Source organism: Lupinus angustifolius, chromosome LG20, assembly GCF_001865875.1.
Source record: "Lupinus angustifolius cultivar Tanjil chromosome LG20, LupAngTanjil_v1.0, whole genome shotgun sequence".
Lineage (NCBI taxonomy): Eukaryota > Viridiplantae > Streptophyta > Magnoliopsida > Fabales > Fabaceae > Lupinus > Lupinus angustifolius.
In genome coordinates this window covers 4,555,626-4,575,508 of record NC_032028.1, presented here as the reverse complement: position 1 = coordinate 4,575,508, position 19,883 = coordinate 4,555,626, and the positions used below count along the sequence as shown (strand labels likewise).

At 31.8% G+C, this 19,883-nt stretch overlaps 2 protein-coding genes across 3 annotated transcripts; one reads left to right on the top strand and one right to left on the bottom strand.

Moving 5' to 3' along the window:
• Positions 8,213 to 10,079, top strand: LOC109335033 (transcription factor MYB86-like). 2 transcript variants are annotated; one of them, XM_019571072.1, is made up of 4 exons: positions 8,213 to 8,465; positions 8,577 to 8,706; positions 8,870 to 9,189; positions 9,220 to 10,079. In XM_019571072.1, the coding sequence occupies exons 1-4, from the start codon at positions 8,333 to 8,335 to the stop codon at positions 9,843 to 9,845; spliced, it is 1,209 nt and encodes a 402-aa protein (XP_019426617.1). In that variant the 5' UTR covers positions 8,213 to 8,332; the 3' UTR covers positions 9,846 to 10,079. The 2 variants fall into 2 exon arrangements, with proteins under 2 accessions (XP_019426617.1, XP_019426615.1); XM_019571070.1 differs by having other exon boundaries at positions 8,870 to 10,079.
• On the bottom strand, positions 14,170 to 18,620 carry LOC109336812 (pectin acetylesterase 10-like). Its single transcript, XM_019573649.1, has 12 exons — positions 18,351 to 18,620; positions 17,763 to 17,845; positions 17,347 to 17,476; positions 17,176 to 17,249; positions 16,508 to 16,594; positions 16,299 to 16,423; positions 16,127 to 16,187; positions 15,746 to 15,799; positions 15,529 to 15,606; positions 15,287 to 15,392; positions 15,042 to 15,187; positions 14,170 to 14,633 (listed from the first exon to the last, which is right to left on the bottom strand). The coding sequence occupies exons 1-12, from the start codon at positions 18,550 to 18,552 to the stop codon at positions 14,508 to 14,510; spliced, it is 1,272 nt and encodes a 423-aa protein (XP_019429194.1). The 5' UTR covers positions 18,553 to 18,620; the 3' UTR covers positions 14,170 to 14,507.

The following is a 19,883-nucleotide window of genomic DNA, read 5'->3' as shown; positions in this document are numbered from 1 at the left end:
TGTTAGATGCCTCTCATTACTATGCCTTAAAAGAATTTTATGACAATTTTATGGCTCTCTTTAAGGGCATTTTATGTCACTTTTATGGCTTTGTTTCCAAGCATCCAATGCTTGGAATCCAAGATACCAAGACTTTGCTTGCCTATAAAAGGACACATATAGAGAGCTTCAAAATCATCTTCACAACACACAACATCTCTTTCATTTACACATATATTGTGAGTGCATTCTTGGTGAGAATTCTTGTTCCATTTGAGAGAGTATTTGTGAGAAAAATATTGCCATTTGTCCTCATCATTATAAGAGGATTTCTTGTACTCTTCTTTTTTACATAGTGGAATTTTGCTCTTGATCGCCCGTGGTTTTTTTCCTCTCACACTGAGGGGTTTTTCCACGTTAAATCTTGTGTGTTATTTTCTTTATCCTTTACTTGCTTCTCTTTTGTTCTCAATTGATTCAATCCTGTGCTTCCGCATTGTGCTCTAACCTTAACACCTATGCTGATTGGTTCTTCCTCTCTCAATTTCTGGTCAAGCACTTTTATATGCATACATTTTCTATACATAATTTAAATTAATAATATTCCTAGTGATTGACAAAGACTGAATTGCAGTGTACTAGAATTTAACTTAACAATTATTATTGATTGGATATTAATCTTCTATATAAAAGAAAGCAACATGAAGAAAGAGACACATGTTTTTGTCATCATCGCTTATTGCTTTGACAAGACATGATAATTAAGTTGCTGCTAACTAAAACTTATGAAATATGCATGTGCTTGTGTTTCCAACCAAGCCTTAATGGGCCAATTTAGCAGGATAACTTGAGATATTCTTAGATTAGAACTTTTGTGAACCTAACTAGCTTCAATTATCCAACAAACCAAGGTGGGAATTAGAGCTGGCCGGCAACAAATTCTGCACCATCATAGTTGTACTACTCATATTTCAACATTAGTAACTTCATCATTACATAACTAAAGAAGATATTGTTTCAAATTCAGAATTCTACTCCTCGTTAAACTATTACAATTGTGATGATTGTTGTAAACATATTACATTACAATTGTTATATAGTCTTAAATTATAATGATACTACATCATCTAATCGTGTAAGATTCCAAAACAAGTTTTAATCACAAAATTTAATGTGACAAACCCACAACTACTAGCATTCACAATATAATGACTTTTAGGATCCACAATTTAGAACTATGTGAATATGTGACTATTATTAATCTTAAGGAACAAGCACAAAACTGATTTTAAAACAGATAAAATCTCAAATTTGGAGTGACTGCTCTGCTTGCAATGTCAATAACATTTGTCTACTATAATCTCCTAGTTTCTTGGGGCCTTACCAAGTAACTGATTAGGTGGAAGGTTTGACAGAGACCTAATTTTGCAACTTGCTGCTATTTCTACAGTAGAATGTAGCTTATTTTAATCAAATAGTTATGCATAAATAACTATAGCAATTGCCCCAGCTAAAGAAAAAGTATGTGATGAAATAATGAGATATAGCAATTGCTTTCTTGTCAATTAGTTGTGACTAGTAGAATTAGATTATGAAAAGATGGTTTTAAGGATAATGCAGAGGCATCTACATTTTTTCAAGGGCATGTGGAGTATGTCTCCCTCTTGTTCAAATGCCCATTATGATCTTGGAAATCTTTACCTTCATCAATCTCACTTCACCAATTTCCCATCAACATTATACTTAAAACCCTTTAAGCTTTTCAAATCATATATATTCCTTTTGCTTTAATTGGATGCCATCCTTTACATTTTCTTAAAATCATGAAATTGTTAGCACTTACTAATTGATATCAAAGCTTCCCACATGATAAATTAGGCTTTGTAGAATGTGTGCATCAAGATGGTAAAGAAGATGAATTATAAAACAGGTTAGCAAAATTCAAAATCAATTTCTTTCCATTTAAAATGGACACTTACGAAATCAGCAAACAAATAAATTAAATAGGAAAAAAATAGAGGAATGATGTAGAAAAACTTAGAAGTATATAACTATAAGATATGACCTACATTGTTTCTATTATATAAAGTAGTATTACAATATTTATATATCTCTCACTTTAAGAATATAATAGTCAACCTCACCCAATAAAGATAAAACTCCAAGTCTCTCATTAGGAATAGTTTATTCTCATAATATGATGAATATCAACTCTTTTAATTATTCTTTATATTACTCTTCTCACTTGCTTGTGAAAATACAGATTAGAAATCATGATTAACCAAAATTAAAATTGAAAGCACAAGCTATAGCTTATAATATTTATCAATATAGTATAAAAATGAAATACAAAACGGACCCATTTTTGGGCTATGTTTTCAACTTTTCAATTTGGACAAAATTGAGGTATAAACTATAAAGACCAATTGATTTTCAAAATGTCAATGCTGAGAGCGTTGCTAGGACCTTATTGTTTATAAAGAGGTTACCAAGCAAGGACAATATTATATCGTTCTATTCAAACATTACTAATCAATAATTTTCTTGCTGGACAAGCTTAAATTAAATTGAAAATAACATATATATATTTTTCATGATAATAGAGGGCTTTTATAACTCCTCTATTCTTCATTAGTGGCACTATGCATTGGACCTAAATAAAAAAGCTTAATTCAAGGCATGGCCTACAAAGATTAATAACATATATTCTGATGGACAATAATGCTACACATTTCTTATCTTAAGCAATTTTCCATTGGGGTCCAGGGGCTCAATTTACTAAAATCCCCATACATGCATTCAAATTTCTTCAAGGAATCCCAGCTCAGCAACTTTTGAGACAAATACACAGCAAAGTGTACTAGTGATTCCGGATTAGATTTGTCCCAACCATTGTCTGCCTCTGATTATCAGAATGGTTGAAGAGGACTTGACATGCCCATAGACTCTTATTTATGGCAAACTATGAAGCACGGATATTGATACGTGTGTTGGGTACGATACGTATCCGATACATTGACATGCATTTTTTCCAAAATAGAGGATACGATACGTTCAGGGATACGCGTATAAAATAATAAAAATACATAAAATATGATAAAATTATAAGTGTAAATCAAAATATCCAAAGTAAAAAAATATAATGGAAATTTAAAATCATTGCCCTCCATAACAAATCTATCTTATCTTATTTTAATGAAAACAAATTTATCCTAAAATCATTGCCCTCCATAACAAATATATCTTATCATATTTTAATGAAAACGAATCTATCTTATCCTGTTGTATTGGAAACGAATCTATTTTATCCTGTTTTGTTGAAAACGAATCTATCTTATTATGTTTTGTTGGAAACAAATCCATCTTGTCATGTTTTATTGGAAACGAATCTATATATCCTATACTTTACTGAAAACGAATCCATATATCCTATATTTTATTGAAAACGAATCGGATACGTGTCTTAATATTTTTTTTTTTTTTAATTTTTTTAATTTTTGGATACTCTATAGATACGTATCCTTCACGAATCTGAACGTATCCGTGTCGGATACGTGTCGGACACCGACACGTGAAGGTGTTTGATGAATCCGTGTGGCAAAGACTCACTTGAACAAAAGTTAAATAGGCACCATACTCGATAAGCTATTAATTTTGCTTTTATATTTAAGATTAAAAATATAATTTTCATCACATTATATCTAAAAAGATAAAAATGTTATATCATTTTTTTTTCTATTGCTTCTTTCTCTTTGGTATTAGAGAGGATTGTGACTAATACTCTTTTTACTTTGAAAATTTGCCTTTTTGGGTACACAAAGTAATAGTAAAGAAGGTCAGTCAAATCTTGTTTTGTTTTAGATAACGAGATATAGTGAAAATGCATGATTTATTTGGTTGTTTATATCATAGGGAACAGGCAGAGACCTAAAGGTGATATAGAAAACACAAACACTCTGATGAAACTCACTTGAATTGAATTTCGTGGCTTGCTTGAGTTGTACAACTACATCTATAATAAATAGATACACAGACAAATATTATTTATTGGCACTTATGCCTTATAAATGAACTTAGCCCCGGAATATTCGATGCAACTATTAATTACAACCTACTAATGCATAATGCATGAATATTTTTACATAGATGGTAATAATTACATTGGTATCAAGCTTATGAGTGAGATTGAGGATGAACTTTGATACAATAATAATGATAACGTTAATAGATTATTGACTTATGGTCAGAATTATTAGGTGGGATTGGATTAATAATCTCAAATGTATCATAATTATACATGAGGTAAGTGATCTTGATGGTTGATGCAATGCATTTGGGATCATTGGTCTGAACCACCCAATAATTTTACTTATAAGTCACGAGTTTGAATCTTGAAAATAATCTTTTTATCGATAAAAGTAAAATTGTCTAAATTTATTTTCCCAAACCCAACTAGGTGGTGAAAACTTCATGAGCTAGGCTAATCTTGTGTCTCATGTGGTTTATAAATTTGTGTCAATTTATATAACTTTTTGGAATGATTCAACAATTATAAAAACAAAATTGTTCGTTTCGAATAACAAATGACCATCAATCAAGTTTAACTCTGAGTTTTCCAACACTCATTGGAGGGAGGTCTAGAAACTTTGAATAGTTGTTTGAAAAACTAGTTTCATTTAATTTGCATACCATAGAGTTCTACATGTAGGTACTTATCCGATTCCTTTAGTTCAACCTGAAGAATTGACTTCCATTTCTTGCAAATATTTATCTTTACTAACTTAACTTTGATCATGGAAAGCAAGTTCGATATTAGTTTTGTTAGAATATTGATTTTTCATGCGTTCCAATCATTTGCTGTCAGAAATTGATTCCAATAAACAGAGACAAGAATATTTGATTTGAAGGAAACAAATAAAAGAGAGGAAGAAGACCACTAGAAAACACTGGTTTAAAGTAATTAGCTGACCAACTTCATTTTGGTCACTAATAAAATGACCCAATTGATTATATTGTCGTAAGTATTATACTACAATTCTACAAAGAACAACGAAGCATACACATATTATTAACATATAAACGCGGCAAGATTAATGGGAAATGTATAAACATTTTACAAATGTAGTTTGACTTTGTTGAACAGCTCATATGGGAAATATAAGATAAGCTTAAAAGTGCATGATGGGGTATATGGATATTTAATTTCAAGGTATCTTATTTATAATTCAAATAATAATGTCTAATTTGGATGGGTGAACTAGGACATGGCTTATGCCATAGAAGTTTCACATTGTCAGAACCAAGGACAGGCTATAGTAGAAGGATATCAATATTAATATCACTATTGTATTTTTAGATAATTGAAAGATGAAGATACTTTTTAGAGTTTAGAACGTGTTCATGGAAATTTATGCACTTGAAGACAAATTACTAGTTTGGATGCTTGTGTCGTGTGCCATGAATCCCTTGCAGAGAATATTGTGCAATTTGTGAATTGTGCCATCTAAGAAGGACAATGGAAAAGTTTAATTTATTATGAGCACATAAATCCTTTGTTTAATTAATTCCAATATATATTTAAGCTTTTCTTCTTAAACTAAAAAAATGCATGTCTTTTCAATCAAATGTTAATTTACATTACTTTATACACATGCTTAATTATGAAATGATTTGTCATTTGATTATGCATATGAATTCATTATTTTACTACTTGATGACCCTGGTAACAAGTCCCAGATATAATTGGTGGGGGTCATTTTCTTTTTCTATTAGTTTTTGGATTCCTCAGGCAGCTAGACTCAAAAGGGGTGAAAACTCAAGGATAAAAAATTACCTGAATGCTCCATTGATGACACGAATCTCCTAATTAAAAGGGTAGTAATTTTAAATTTACTTTATCAAATAAAAGTCAAAAAGCTCATAGAATATACACATAGAATAGTCATTTTGGCCAAAACCGTTGAACCCTTTTCTTTCCCAAACACAGTCTTTTTATCATTCCTTGTCCGATAATCATTTTGTTATATTTTTTTATTGTATGTCTATCTAATTGCTACCACCTAGATGAATAATTACCCCTATGTGTTGGTCTCTTATCTTGTTGTGTTTTTAAGGTGACACAACCCTTTTTTCAACCATGGTAAGATTTTGCGTATCATCTTCTCTAGGTCACTTTATTTTTTAATTTAATCTAAGGTAGAAGATATATTTTTAAGCAAACTACCTATTGTCTACACAAACAAGAGGTTAGATAAAATGAATGTTACATTTGTTAATGTGACAGTGGCTACAGTTTGTAATAATTAATCACCCAAATTGCCTGCTTTATAATGTATATTGAGTTTAATATCTTTATATTGTTAATGTAAAGATTTATACACATTTTATATATTATTTCTTATTACTTATTTTGAAGAGACAATAATGATTAAACATGAATGGTGTCTCATATATATATATATATATATATTAGAAATGTAGGCTGAAATAAACTAGTGAGAATTGCATTATTATGATTGTCGTATTTGGGTAGAGAAGTACAGTTGTTTTTTCCCATTATTAACTAAGGTTTTAGTACCCTACATTGAAAAAAGAACAACGGTTTTAGTATCTTTCCACACAAACACAGAAGTGGGATGAAGTCAGAAAATTGACATTGAAGAAATCCGCTTTTAATTCAAAAGAAAAGTAGCTTTCAAATGGCAAAAATGACTAATCACTCCTATAGTTGGTTGAATATCAACCTGTTTCTAAGGGAAGAAATATGACCTTAATTACACGCTCAATTTTTGCACTTGTTCCTAAATTATGAAACTTTTCCTAACTATCATAATATTCAATGGGAACCCAAGAACCTAGAGAAGCTTGTATTATCATAAATTTAATGAAGTATACTTTGTTTGCAAACCTTGCCACTCTAAGAGTGTAACTTCTTCACGAGAATTTTTCTTTTCTAAAGCCTTTTGGTTAATTTATGCTTTATTTTGCCAATCTTGGAGTAGGTTTAGCATAGCAAAGCCACTCCTTTAAATTCCATACAAAGTTCTTATTTTCAATATAGCATGAAGCATCTAACCCTTCTTCATATATGTCTATATCATATAGGAATGGAGAGATTTCATCACACTTGAGATGTTTCAAACAATATAGAGAAATAACTCTCACGTCTAAGCAGCATGGTAAATAAAGCCAAGATCGGCGAATAATGAGAACCTTGCCAGCTAGCTTTTGCATTTACTTACCAAAAATAAGCACATACCTATCTTCAAAAGTGAATTAGTGTCTAGATAGGATAAGTGAGTGTAAAATATTGGAGTAGTCTTTCAAAATTTTAAGGATGTTAACTTATTTTTTAATATAAAAAATAGGTAGGTTTTACAACTCAAAGAAAACTATAGAAATAGAGATAAAATATCTCCCTCATACCAAGAGATAAAATATTTCTTCCAGCCAATAAAAGTATGACATATATACTATTTTGTTTAGTTTTAGAAATATTTGTGTAGAAAATAATCTATTCATACCATAAAATATTTTATTCTCGTAGAAGTATTGGTATGTTACTTATCCTGAAATCTTGACATCAACAAAGAAATTATACACTTGCCATTGTAAAGTTTGAGCTAAAATTCTTTACGAATTGTAATAATCTATATTTGTAAAAGCAATTGCATAATTTGTATTAATCTATAAGTGCCATAATTTGATCCCCATAATGCATTAGTTCCAATTCACATTATATTATCCATCTTCCGTTTATAAGAGACCTCTTACAAGGCGTCTACTTGAAGAAAAAATGTTACTAATTCAAGTGATAAAGTATTTACGATGTCTGTTATTTTTTATGTTGATTTTTAAGTTATATTAGAACTTTTATCTCCTCGTGTTTTGAGAAAATGCCCAAACCTTGCTAATAGGACATACATATTTCATATTTATAAGTCAAACCTTTGATCTTGTGTGGTCCTTTCCTTATAGGAACAGTAGCATCAGGACCGTCCAAACATCATGGACCCACTAAGTGGGACCCTAATGATTATGTGGATTGTCTCGTGAAGATGGATATGGACCCCACCCTACATATCAAGAAAGTCAGATATAAATTAAAAAATAGCACTGTCCAATCACCCCTTGAGTACATACACTCTAATACAAATTTCTCTTTTGGTCTTCTCTATGGTTCCCCTCCTATTTATTTGATTCCATAACAAAGCTTCCATTTTATTTTCTCAACTCCTATTCCCTATACATATATATAACCATCATCATTCATTAAGCTTAGTGATATTTTTCTTGCTGAATATCCAAGTAGGTTTGAAGAGAAAATCATTGGTATTTATTTAAAGCAGTGCATATGGGAAGACATTCTTGTTGCTATAAGCAGAAGCTGAGAAAAGGTCTGTGGTCTCCAGATGAAGATGAGAAGCTTTTGAATTATATAACTAAACATGGTCTTGGATGTTGGAGCTCAGTTCCCAAACTAGCTGGTACTACCATTATATAATATTGTTTCAAGTTTTGAACACTTTATTTCATCTATATATTTCAGTTATCACAACACAAGAGTAGTTTTAGTTAACCTTCATTGTATGTTACAGGTTTGCAGAGGTGTGGAAAGAGCTGCAGGTTGAGGTGGATAAATTACCTGAGACCTGATTTGAAGAGAGGAGCATTCTCACAGCAGGAAGAGAATTTGATAATTGAACTGCATGCAGTCCTTGGCAACAGGTAAGTTTGTTATACTTATAGATGTAGTTCAGGAACTAATAAGTAACTTTTCATATGGCCTTTTTCTTTTCTTTTTAGTAAACTAAGATGATAATAAGTTATTACTGAATTACTATTGTTTTTTTTAGCCATTTAGATATGTAATAGTTCTTGTTTACATCAGGTGGTCTCAGATTGCAGCACAGTTACCAGGAAGAACTGATAATGAGATAAAGAACCTATGGAACTCATGCCTCAAGAAGAAGCTCAGGCAAAGAGGCATTGATCCAAACACTCACAAACCACTCTCAGAGGTTGAGAATGACAAGGACAAGCCATCCATAGCAGACAAAAAATTAGCTTCAATGGGATCCAATGAAGTGTGTAGTTTTGTTGAGCCAAAAAAAACCAACCAAGGTTCCATTCCTCCAGAGAGATATAACTCACTTGAAGTCTCTACATGTTCTAAGATCAACAACAAAAGTAGCAACAGTAACTTGACCAGCACCACATCCACACAGGAATTATTGCTAGACTCCATCAATAGTTGCAGACCATCTGATATGGTAGGAAATTATTTCTCATTCCAACACTTGAATTATGGACCAAACATGAACAACACCCCTCTTTACATGTCAGACCTTAATTCTGGTATAACTTCTACTATACTCCATAATTCTGTGTCAACCTCATCAATTTTCCATACTCCAACACATGTAAAGCCTACTGTTACTCTCCACTCTAATAACAACTTCGACAACAATCCTTCTATATCTTCTGGTGACATTGGTGGGAACAGAAGCACTATGCAGTTACAAAACAACACAAACTTCCTTCGCAATAATAGCACTATGACATGGGGGATGGAAGAGTCTGTGAAGGCTGATAAAGATGCTATATCTTTACAAGGAGAAGAACAAGAAGAGATAAAGTGGTCTGAATATCTTAACACTCCATTCCTTCTTGGAAACACAGTGCAGAATCAAACCTCTCAATCTATCTATAGTGATGTGATTAAACCAGAAAGTGGGTTCATAACAGAAGATTCAAGTACTGGTTGGCAACAACATAACCAGCAGCACCAACCAGCTTTTCAACTTTCAGATATATATAATAAAGATCTGCAGAGATTCTCAGTGGCTTTTGGACAAACCCTCTAGCCTCTACGTACATAACATGTGGAAGGAAACTTCAATTCAACGAAAGAGACAAAGATGCCGACATTTCCAATATGAAAAACTAGGTCAGAATTTTACTCTTGTGATGAGTTCTGACCAACAGTGTGTGCTGTAAATTTATTTTATTTTTTATTTTGAGATTGTATATGTGTCAAACTTTCAGCAATATGTTACAGTATAATGTTTGCTAATGATTCAAGCTTCGTCTTCCTGCCATTATTTTGTGTTCATTAAACACAGAAGCACTACTACTGCAGAATAAGACTTCTTAGTTCTTACATGATTCTTTTATGTTGATTGCATTCTTTTACATTTGTTGTTTACCTTCAAGTTTCAATAAGAGTGTTGTACCTTATAATACACTTTAAAACTGTTGCCATTAAGTTTTTGGAACGTGTGTGTGACTCATTCAATAGTTTCAAATCATGATATCTTTTTGTGGATGTTCTCTATCAGTATCAAAGCATTAGGGTCCATTTTGCTTATATGGATTCCTGTCACTGTCTCCTACTGATAGAGATTGTTTTTATTGTTTGGTAAAATTGATTTACCTCTCTTCCCCTTCAGTGACTGAAAACAAGAAAGTATGTTATACAGTTATACTGATATTCCTTTGATTTACCTCTTTTAAAAGCTCATCAAGTTGTACCTTGTAGACAGAGAAGCAAAAAACTATACAACAAATTCATGGCACACCAACCACTAGTTCAGAAATTCAGTTCAGTTGAATAAAGGCCATCGTTTAACAGCTTTCTTTAGTTAACAATACCATTATTTTTAGGACACGGTGAAGTTAAAATAATTGAAGATAAAATGAAAATGGATTGATATTTCTTTGTTACAGAAGAGGATATTTCATTGAAGATTGATGTCCTTTTTTCGTTGAAAAAATTAATGTCCTTTTTACACCCTAATATGATGGTATCATACAAAATATATATATATAAATAAATATAAGTGGAATGGAAATACAGCATATATATATATATATATTGTGTGAAAGTTTCATGTAGATGTCATACTGTGATGATTTAAATACCATATTCATTGTATATATTCAACTCTAGTAGAATTGTCTTTTGATTAAAAAAACATAAATAAAAATTGATTTTTGAATTGTATTAGGAGGTGACACGGTTTGTACTACTTAAAACAAGGGATTCTAAGCCTCTAAAAGCTTTGCACCAAATAATGGGGTCCCTCAGTGGGCATCCACATGTGCTGATGCTGAATATAAAATTAAAAAGAAAGCGGTTGAGTTGTTTTCACAGAAAAATATATGAAAACATCCTTCACGTAGCAGAACTTGTTCCCCCACAACAAAAACAAGTTTTATTCATTTCATTTTGTTACCTTTCAAAGTAGTGAAACAGTTTTGACAAATACAGCTATACAAATCTGCTGACTCCTATCATTTTCTGGGGTATCCTGCATATGTATTATTGTACTTTTATTTTGAATATACATATAAAAATTCATTCACATTTCAATGGCTATATTATAAAGTTGAGGATTGTAACTGCTGAGAAACGCATAAGCTAGTGAATTAGGTATACAAAAAACATTATATAATTTAGCCTTTGACTAGCTGCAAGGTGAAAACTAGTTTGAAAGTAAAAAATTATTCTAGTAACTGTGTCAAAGCATGCACCTATTTGGATAGTGATGCATTTTCCCATTTCAGCATTTAGTTGACTCAAGGTCTAAACTTAACTACCTAACTTGCTAATAGTAAGAAATTAATCATACATGGACCTATTATGCAGAAAATGGAATATTTTTTAAGCATTATGATTTGGTTATTAATACATAAGGACAAATTTGGAGCCATCAAAACTATGTCATATTTTCCTATCTTTCAAGCACTATTTGCTCCTACCCAGCCCCGTTGATTGTGATCCATGAGCACTCTCATTCAATAAGTCTTCTCGGTCATTAAATATTTCCAAGGTTCTTATTTTTTAATTTGCAGGCGATATTGATAGGTTTAAAATCTCCATGCATGTGAAACAAATAATTGGGTCCATTTTGATGGGGCCCTACAATGATCATTGTACAAGAATAGAACAAAAATCCCTAGAAGGATAATGGGGTGGTGGCTATGCAATCCCAAGTTTGATTGATCCTTGTAAAATATTAGAATACTAGTTCAACAAGCATCATAAAGTTGTTTTTTTAAACAGTGTAAAGAATTATATATAATTAATGTATCATTCATTCTTTATTTGGATTATTTTTTGTGAAAAGTCAAACATAATTAAAAATGAATAGTAGATATAAAAATTACATTGTCGATGTATACATATTTTTTTTTTTTTAAATTCTTTGCATTCACATAATTATGTGTGGAACATAATATATATAATCTGTATAGTATATATATATAATATAAAATGCAAGGACAAGTAACTAATAAACAAATTGTTCAATCATTATGAGTTTATGACGATAATGGTTGAACACTGATAATGACGGTGATTATGAAGCTATATAATATAGTATAGTCTTATTATAAGATACTTGTTCCGGGTGACAGATAATTTGTGCATAATTTTAAGAAAGTGAAGGCGAATGAGACTAAAGGCAAAAGTTGAAAGAAAAAACAATAAACAAGCAAACTAATAGTTACATTTATTAAGCCTCACAAAATATATATATATATATATGAGGAGAGAATTGAAAAAGTTTACAAGTAGAAAATACTGCTTATCACTTTTCGCATATCCCGGTAATAAAGGAACTAAACTTCTCAATAGATAGAGGCTTTTTGCTGGTCCAAAAAGTGTTACCAGAGGCGATGGTTCAGCTGGAACATGGTGGACTTAAGGAGGAATGGACTTAATGGGGAGTGGACAAGAAAGTGTGTAATATCTACACTTGAAGGAGAGATTATTGTATTTATTCAAATGTGAAGTCTCACATGAATTTAAAGGAAGAAATGAAAGATTTTATAGTTATAAAAGACTCATGAAACTAATGCTTTAAGATTTTGATTCAAGATGTTGTGTTGCCTCTCCACTCTTCCCACAGCCCAATAACAATGAAACTACCTAATGGTTGGAAGCTCATCGGTTACACTCTGGTACACAGTAATTATGAACTATGAGGCATTCTGTGAAAGAATGCAACAGATTAGTGATATTCAATTATTAAACTGGAGCCGATATTATTAATGAACTGAGTATTGCTTAACACTCCAAAATCATAACATAGATAGAGTTAAATCCCTGTTTAGGAATTAGAGTTATACTTGCAATGATTCGCATCTGGCCATCACAAAAAAATATTTTCCACATGATAGAGAAGAATGTGGAGGTAAACTATAAAGTGGACCAAATAAAAGTTACTTTCAGATTAGGATCCATTCCCTGTGTATATATTTTTAAAAAGCTTCATTATACCTTTTGGCTCTTTATTTCATTAACGAGTTACAATTTGATTATATTTATTAAAATTATATTTTGTCCTTTATTTATTAAAAAGGTTTAAATTGGTCCCTGACAAAGCTAATCTTCACTATAATATTATGGAATATGGAATATTCTTCCATCTCTGAAAAGAAAAAGTATTGGAAATACACCCTCTTCTCCTTAGGCAGCACATGTTCTCCTTCACCTAATACCCACTGTTCAACTTACACTCTTCTACTTTTTTTATTGTAGCTTGTGAAACTATAAAGTTGTGCGAAATAATACACAAGCATACATTTTCATATGATGATTCAATTGAAATCAATTGCAGCATATGGAGTTATATGGTTGTGCAAAATGATACACAAGCATACATTTTCACATTTGATGGTAAGGATATTTTGGAATTTGTAATAATATAAATAAACAAATGTGATCATGTGTGAAAACCCAGGACATTAAAAATGGGTACAAATATCAAATTCCTTTCTTTCTGGGCTAAAAAACTTATGATTCATTTTCAAATTGAATTTTAGAAGGAAAAAAATATATTTTAGAATTATGTATATTTCATAACTCTCAAACTTTCTTTCTCTTTCTTTCTATCCAAAATAATAAGGCCAGCAATGGCTGTGAATTTACGGGTAGATTGAGTGATTCTGCTAAACTTCCACTCTTGCTTAAAACCTTGTTATGAATATAGTGGCACTACAAAATGTTTCAAAGATGTTCTATAAATTTTAAAATGTGCTAATGGGTTTTTAAACCAATCTACAAGTATTAGATGCGGCAAGCCAATTAAATTTTGGTGATATATGAAATCGAAGCACATAAGTCATATTTCCACCACTTTTAGCCCTTAGGTGCAACAAAGAAACTGAAAAGGGGAAAAATAATGAGGGGAAATATGAGATTAACTCATTCAATCACTGACAATGCTACCCTATTACAGTGTATGAATTCATTCTATTAGTCTATTACCTCTCCCACTTTCTGTGAAAAAACATTTTGGCAAATAAGAAGCATTTGCCTCAGCATTCCCAACTAATAATAAATCTATACATAAAAATTACTTCCAACAACTAATGAATCAATCATGGAAAAGGCTAGCTTATCAAAGTTGCACTTTTCAGCAACCTTTTTTTTTCTGTTATTGTCTTTTATAATATAACTGAATATCATATTTCCTAATTCCAAGATGAGAAATTGAGAAGAAGCCCCAAAATCAATGAGATTATTGATGAGATTTGGTTTGTCTGAAAACCAGATTGTGGCATGTGTTATCACAAGGGTAAGGACAATCAATGTCCTTAACAACGGCACGGTCGAAATACCAACTTCCTACAGCCAGAGCAATTGCCTGCATATTTTCAATACAAATGTTTCAGACAGTATTATAAGAACAAAGTTATATAGGAGATACTAGGGAGACCAAAAATAAAGGCAAAAATACTTCAAGCACTTCATGTTTTATACATCTAACCAAAAGTATATGACTTTATTGTGTTTTCGCCCGAGGACAGTACTTCGACATATAGAATGACACAAAGTGTGGGACAATAGATTGCAAAAGTTTTCTACTTCAAATAAGGAAAAAGATATTTTGACAAGGAAACACTATCACACAGATTCCTAAAGCAAGCATATATATGGTCCATAAACAAAGCAAGCATACTCTGTAGCAAATCACATCATTTAGTAAAACAAAGGCATACTAACATGTAATATTCTTTTTACTAAAACTGCATTAGAGACATGTCAGACTCACCTTGTTCCCAATGGCAGGGGAATTGTCCGCAAACCATGTATCCTGCCTCTCAGATTGGCAGTGAGCAAAACATGAATTTATGAACAACCCATTCTGATTTGATCTTGAAAAACCCTTAACAACATTCAGCATGTGATTCCTGAATCCTGTATTAAAGGGGCAGTGCAATGAGTTAATACACAGACTAATTAATTGAAGACACTTTTGTACGTCTAAGGAATCTTATTTCTTATGCATCAAACCACCTTGCAGAAATCGGATTTGTGAACCAGTACATTTAGCATGGTTTGATCTACAATTGCGCCAATAGCCATGGGGATCTGCTGATGGAGGAGCTAAGCTTGACTGGATCTGGTCACAAACAAGAAAATATAAGTTTTTAGTCTAATATGGCAGCATTTGATTTAATTCATCACTACTAGTGAGAGATTATTGAATGTGAATTATTACAAGTTAAGACAACCAGGGGATGAAATCATAAATTTACCTGCCATGAATCATAGGCGGTATTAAGAATGAATAGCGGGGTTCTAACACTACCAATCAAGTTCTGAGGAAAGAAGCACTGAAAGAAAGGTAAAAGATACATCATGGAAAGGTCAACTCGGATAAAGCAACAATTATGGAACATTCAATTTTCTGCATAATCATTCACATGAAACTGATATTCCTAAATTTTCAGAATAAGATATATCAATGATTACCGAAGTGGGATCAAGGTGATTAGTGCAAGTGAATGGCAGATTCTTCTGCACCCCCTGCAATGAATGGACAAAATAATTATCATGTTGTATCAAAATGTTATAACATTGTCATGTGACCAAGTCTCAAACCATACAAACTATTTGGCATGTGGTAGATCCTGTTTTCATACTAAACCATGGTTTTCACAATGAGTCCTGGCTCAGGTTTGGTGAAAACCCATGTAAAAGATCCACGAACAAAACAGCATATGAGAATATATCGGAAATGAGGTTTGAACAAAATTGACATTTCTATGATTCTGAAATATGAAATGTTACATTTTATAGTACATTTTGCTTTCATAGAATGGCAAACTAAAGGCCTAAAAAACAGTACAGTACCTGCAAATTTACAACACCAGTGAAAAAATCCCTGAGGGTATGTCCACCAGATACATCTGGCCTATAATTCAGAGAGAATAAACAACAATTGAAAATTAATTTAAGGACCAACATCCTGTGGTAATGATGGAAATTGCATTCAAAGTATGAAATACTGCAGTTGGACACTTACGCATCAAGAAATAACCCAGCATCACTAAGACACTTTACTTTGGTAGTCCTTGGGAATAGACCTCGAAACTCGTCACAGTGTATGATAGTAGCCAAACCACCAGCAGAGCATCCAGAAAGAAGAGCCTGAAGCACAATTTGTTGTTTTTAACATGAGAAGAGAAGAAAAAATACCACAAGATGTCTTTCTGTACTTATGTATGTAATCACCTGCTTGGCAAAACGCATTCCCTTTGATTTCAACTCCTCAATTGCAGCCCACCAAATACGTTCTCCTCTGAATTGCAGTTGTGCATCCTATATCAATAGACAATATTCACAAGTAAGCATTGTGCAATAACTATCTATTAATAAGTTGAATGTTATGCTGTGCACATCCAAGTCTCACCAACAATGTTATTTTCTCTTCCACGTACCTCGCTCAAACAGTTTTTTACCATAAAATTGTGATTATCTGCAGCTAACTTGCATCTAAAAAATATGTGTAAATAAAGTGAACGATAACATAGGATTTAACAATTACAAAAACTGAATGATGAGACTTGGCAATAAGGCAAGTATAAAATTGGCCAGAAGGGAAATAAGGCCTTGTATAAACCAATGCCTTGCAAATGTGTTCATGGAAGTCTTGAATAAGGATGTAAAAAATTACTAGTTTAAAGAGAATGAAGCTGGAGAATAACAGAGTTGAAAAGAGATATCTTGCATATTATCCTTTGGAGATATCAAATACATATGCTGTAACAAATGTTATTGCATACAGAACGCAAATATTGTAAGGCAACACAATTTCTTTTTGTTATTTCGCCTTCTTATCTGTCACAACAGTATTAAATATCATTTCAAGAACTTCAAAATAACACAGTGTAGCAGTGTACCCTATGTTCGCTATCTCCAGTAAAAGAGGCACCATCACAATAACGAATCTTTACTCTGTTCCAGTTGAAAAAATCTGCAATTAAGGAACAACATGAGCCAAATGGCTAATCCTACAGGAAGAGAAACATAAGAGCATAATATAAGTCATGGTAGTTCAGTTGAGAGGAAACCTGGATTTTCTTGAGGATTATTGCTTAATATTCCTGTAAAGGGTATCTCCCTTTCCATGAACGCAGATGATCCACGCCGTGTTTTCTTGCGAAAAACACATGATCTAACATTATTACACCATCCACCTCCCTGCCACAGAAATTTCACTTGGGCATCAAAATACATTTGTATAGCAGTGGCAAAGTACCTTGATTAATAAAGAAGCATTTAAAAATATTTAGATCTCAAACTTCTTTATTAGAATATTTTCAGTCATATTCTTTCACACAAAAAATTAGTAGATTACCACAACACTTTCACAATAAATGCTTCTGAAATTGCAACAGATATTTTTTGGGATACAAATCTACCAAGGAGAACTAAAATGAAGTGTGTCAGTATGTGTAATAGAGCAATTTGAAAGATCATGTGATACCTCTAGATTAACAAGCCAACTATTTGCGCCGGATCCATATCCCCGATGCAAATGATAAGCAGGCAAGGTTCCATCTGTACACACTGCCGCAATGAAAGAAGTGTATTTAATCAAATGAGAGCAACAAATTTTTTGATATTCTGATAAATTCATGTTCTGTATGCTTTAGTTTATTTATGTAGCATTCATTTTTCTCAGTAAATAAACAAGTAATTAGCATAAACAACCAAACAAAAGGCTGATATTAATATAGTCTTTCAAGTCACTAGGCCACATAAAGAAGGGAAAATTTTGTGAGTGCATAAAAAATTTAGAAACGGAACTTTTAAGGAATCAATTTTAAAAATACAATTTATTATTAGCTAAAGTAAATTCTAAGCAACAACAAACCTATTAAAATGAGAAGAATGTGTAACCAAAAAAACATGAAGAGAATCCACGGTTCGGATTATGTTACATTACAACAACATAGTTTATCCAATTAAATGTTAAACTAATTCCTCAGTTACTTCACCAACCTTAAAACCTTCATATGAACTAATCAAATGAAAAAGGAACAAAAAAAAGTGAGAGGAAATGAGATTATACCTGCTCCTTTAGCAGCAGCAGCTTGAATAAGAGTGATTCCAACCATAAGAGGATTCCTCCCAACCAAAGATTCAGATACTTCATGAGCTTCCAACAAGGACAACTCTGTTTCATTGATGTGATAGGTTTCAAAGGCATCAGCCAAGTTACTAGAAACAAGTCCTATCACTATTATAATGCCAACCCAGAAATGTTTCTCCATGGTTCTTGTGACTCCACCGCTTTGTAGTTTAGCTAATACCTCAAACAATGCACGGACAAATATATATATATATATATATATTAATAATAATAGTAATAATATGTATTATGGTATAATATAAAGTTTAATGATGAGAGAGAAATAGTGAAATAATGGGAAAATGAAGAAGAGGAGATTGATTTACAGAGGAAACGGTGTAGTGTGTTATTTGGCTTGCCGGGCTATTTTAAGGTTTTTATTTACAGCGCGGGCACTTTGGAATCCAATCTCAAACGTTTTTTTTAAAGGTTTCACGTTGGGGGAGCTAACTGAACAGCTTATCAGTTTGTTTTAATTAAGATGAATTATGTGAGTATAATTTATACACAATTTATATAAATTGTTGATTGTTAGTTTGTGTTACTTTTTTAAATATTCAATAATAATTAAATATGATAAAATGACTTTACAAAATATATTTAAAGAATGTTTAGGTAATTGAATATGTGTAATTTTTATATTCCAAAATTTTTTTGCTATTATTATTACTAGTGTGTACAGACATTTCGTGTCTGTCGGCGAATATTGTGTGATACTACATATTCAATTTTTATCTATTTTATTTTTTGAATTAAAATGTATTTGTTGTGTTCGGTGTACTTTATATTATATTTTCTTGGATTTATGATAATGTTTAATTTAAGGTGAGACATGTGGTTAATTAATGTATTGGTGGTAGTTGCTTAGGATTATATAATTTTTTTGTAAAAATTAAATAATGTTAAAGGCAATATAAAAATGAAAATTACACCATAAGAAAAGTTATTTCAAGTTTTGGTTTTATATATAGTATAGATATAAATGAAAAATATAATTTAAAGACATTCAGGTAACTGAACCTGTATAATTTTATTCAATATTTCATTTAGTAATCACCATCACATAATTTCCATATTCCAATTTTATCATTTTGTAACATCACAATAATAACTAAAAGAAAGTTCCACATGTTTTTTTTATTCTTTTTCATCAACGTATCATTATTATTCTACATATTCTCCTACTTCTATTTTCACAGACCACTCAGATAACTCAACCCCTCAACAACAACTCCTCACGAGCGAGACATCCTTTCACATAAACCATCATGTCTACACCACTCCTTAAACATCTTACTCGACCTAGAAATATCGACCAATGCGATGGAACAAGTGACCCACAAGACCTTTAGATGCCTTTTAAGCTTCAATGTTTTTCCATGGGACCACCGACCCCATCATGTCCAAGCATTTCCCCTTACTCTAAAACGTGTTGCCTTACAGTGTTTACCCGGCTCGCACCAAACAATATTG

Excerpts from the sequence above, each read along its gene's own strand:
- LOC109335033 (XM_019571070.1), top strand. The coding sequence starts at position 8,333 with ATGGGAAGACATTCTTGTTGCTATAAGCAGAAGCTGAGAAAAGGTCTG. Across the intron at positions 8,466-8,576 it reads CTCAGTTCCCAAACTAGCTG|GTTTGCAGAGGTGTGGAAAG; the intron begins GTACTACCATTA and ends TGTATGTTACAG. Across the intron at positions 8,707-8,869 it reads CATGCAGTCCTTGGCAACAG|GTGGTCTCAGATTGCAGCAC; the intron begins GTAAGTTTGTTA and ends TGTTTACATCAG.
- LOC109336812 (XM_019573649.1), bottom strand. The coding sequence starts at position 18,552 with ATGGAGAAACATTTCTGGGTTGGCATTATAATAGTGATAGGACTTGTT. Across the intron at positions 17,477-17,762 it reads GTTGGCTTGTTAATCTAGAG|GGAGGTGGATGGTGTAATAA; the intron begins GTATCACATGAT and ends TTTCTGTGGCAG. Across the intron at positions 16,595-17,175 it reads CTGGAGATAGCGAACATAGG|GATGCACAACTGCAATTCAG; the intron begins GTACACTGCTAC and ends CTATTGATATAG.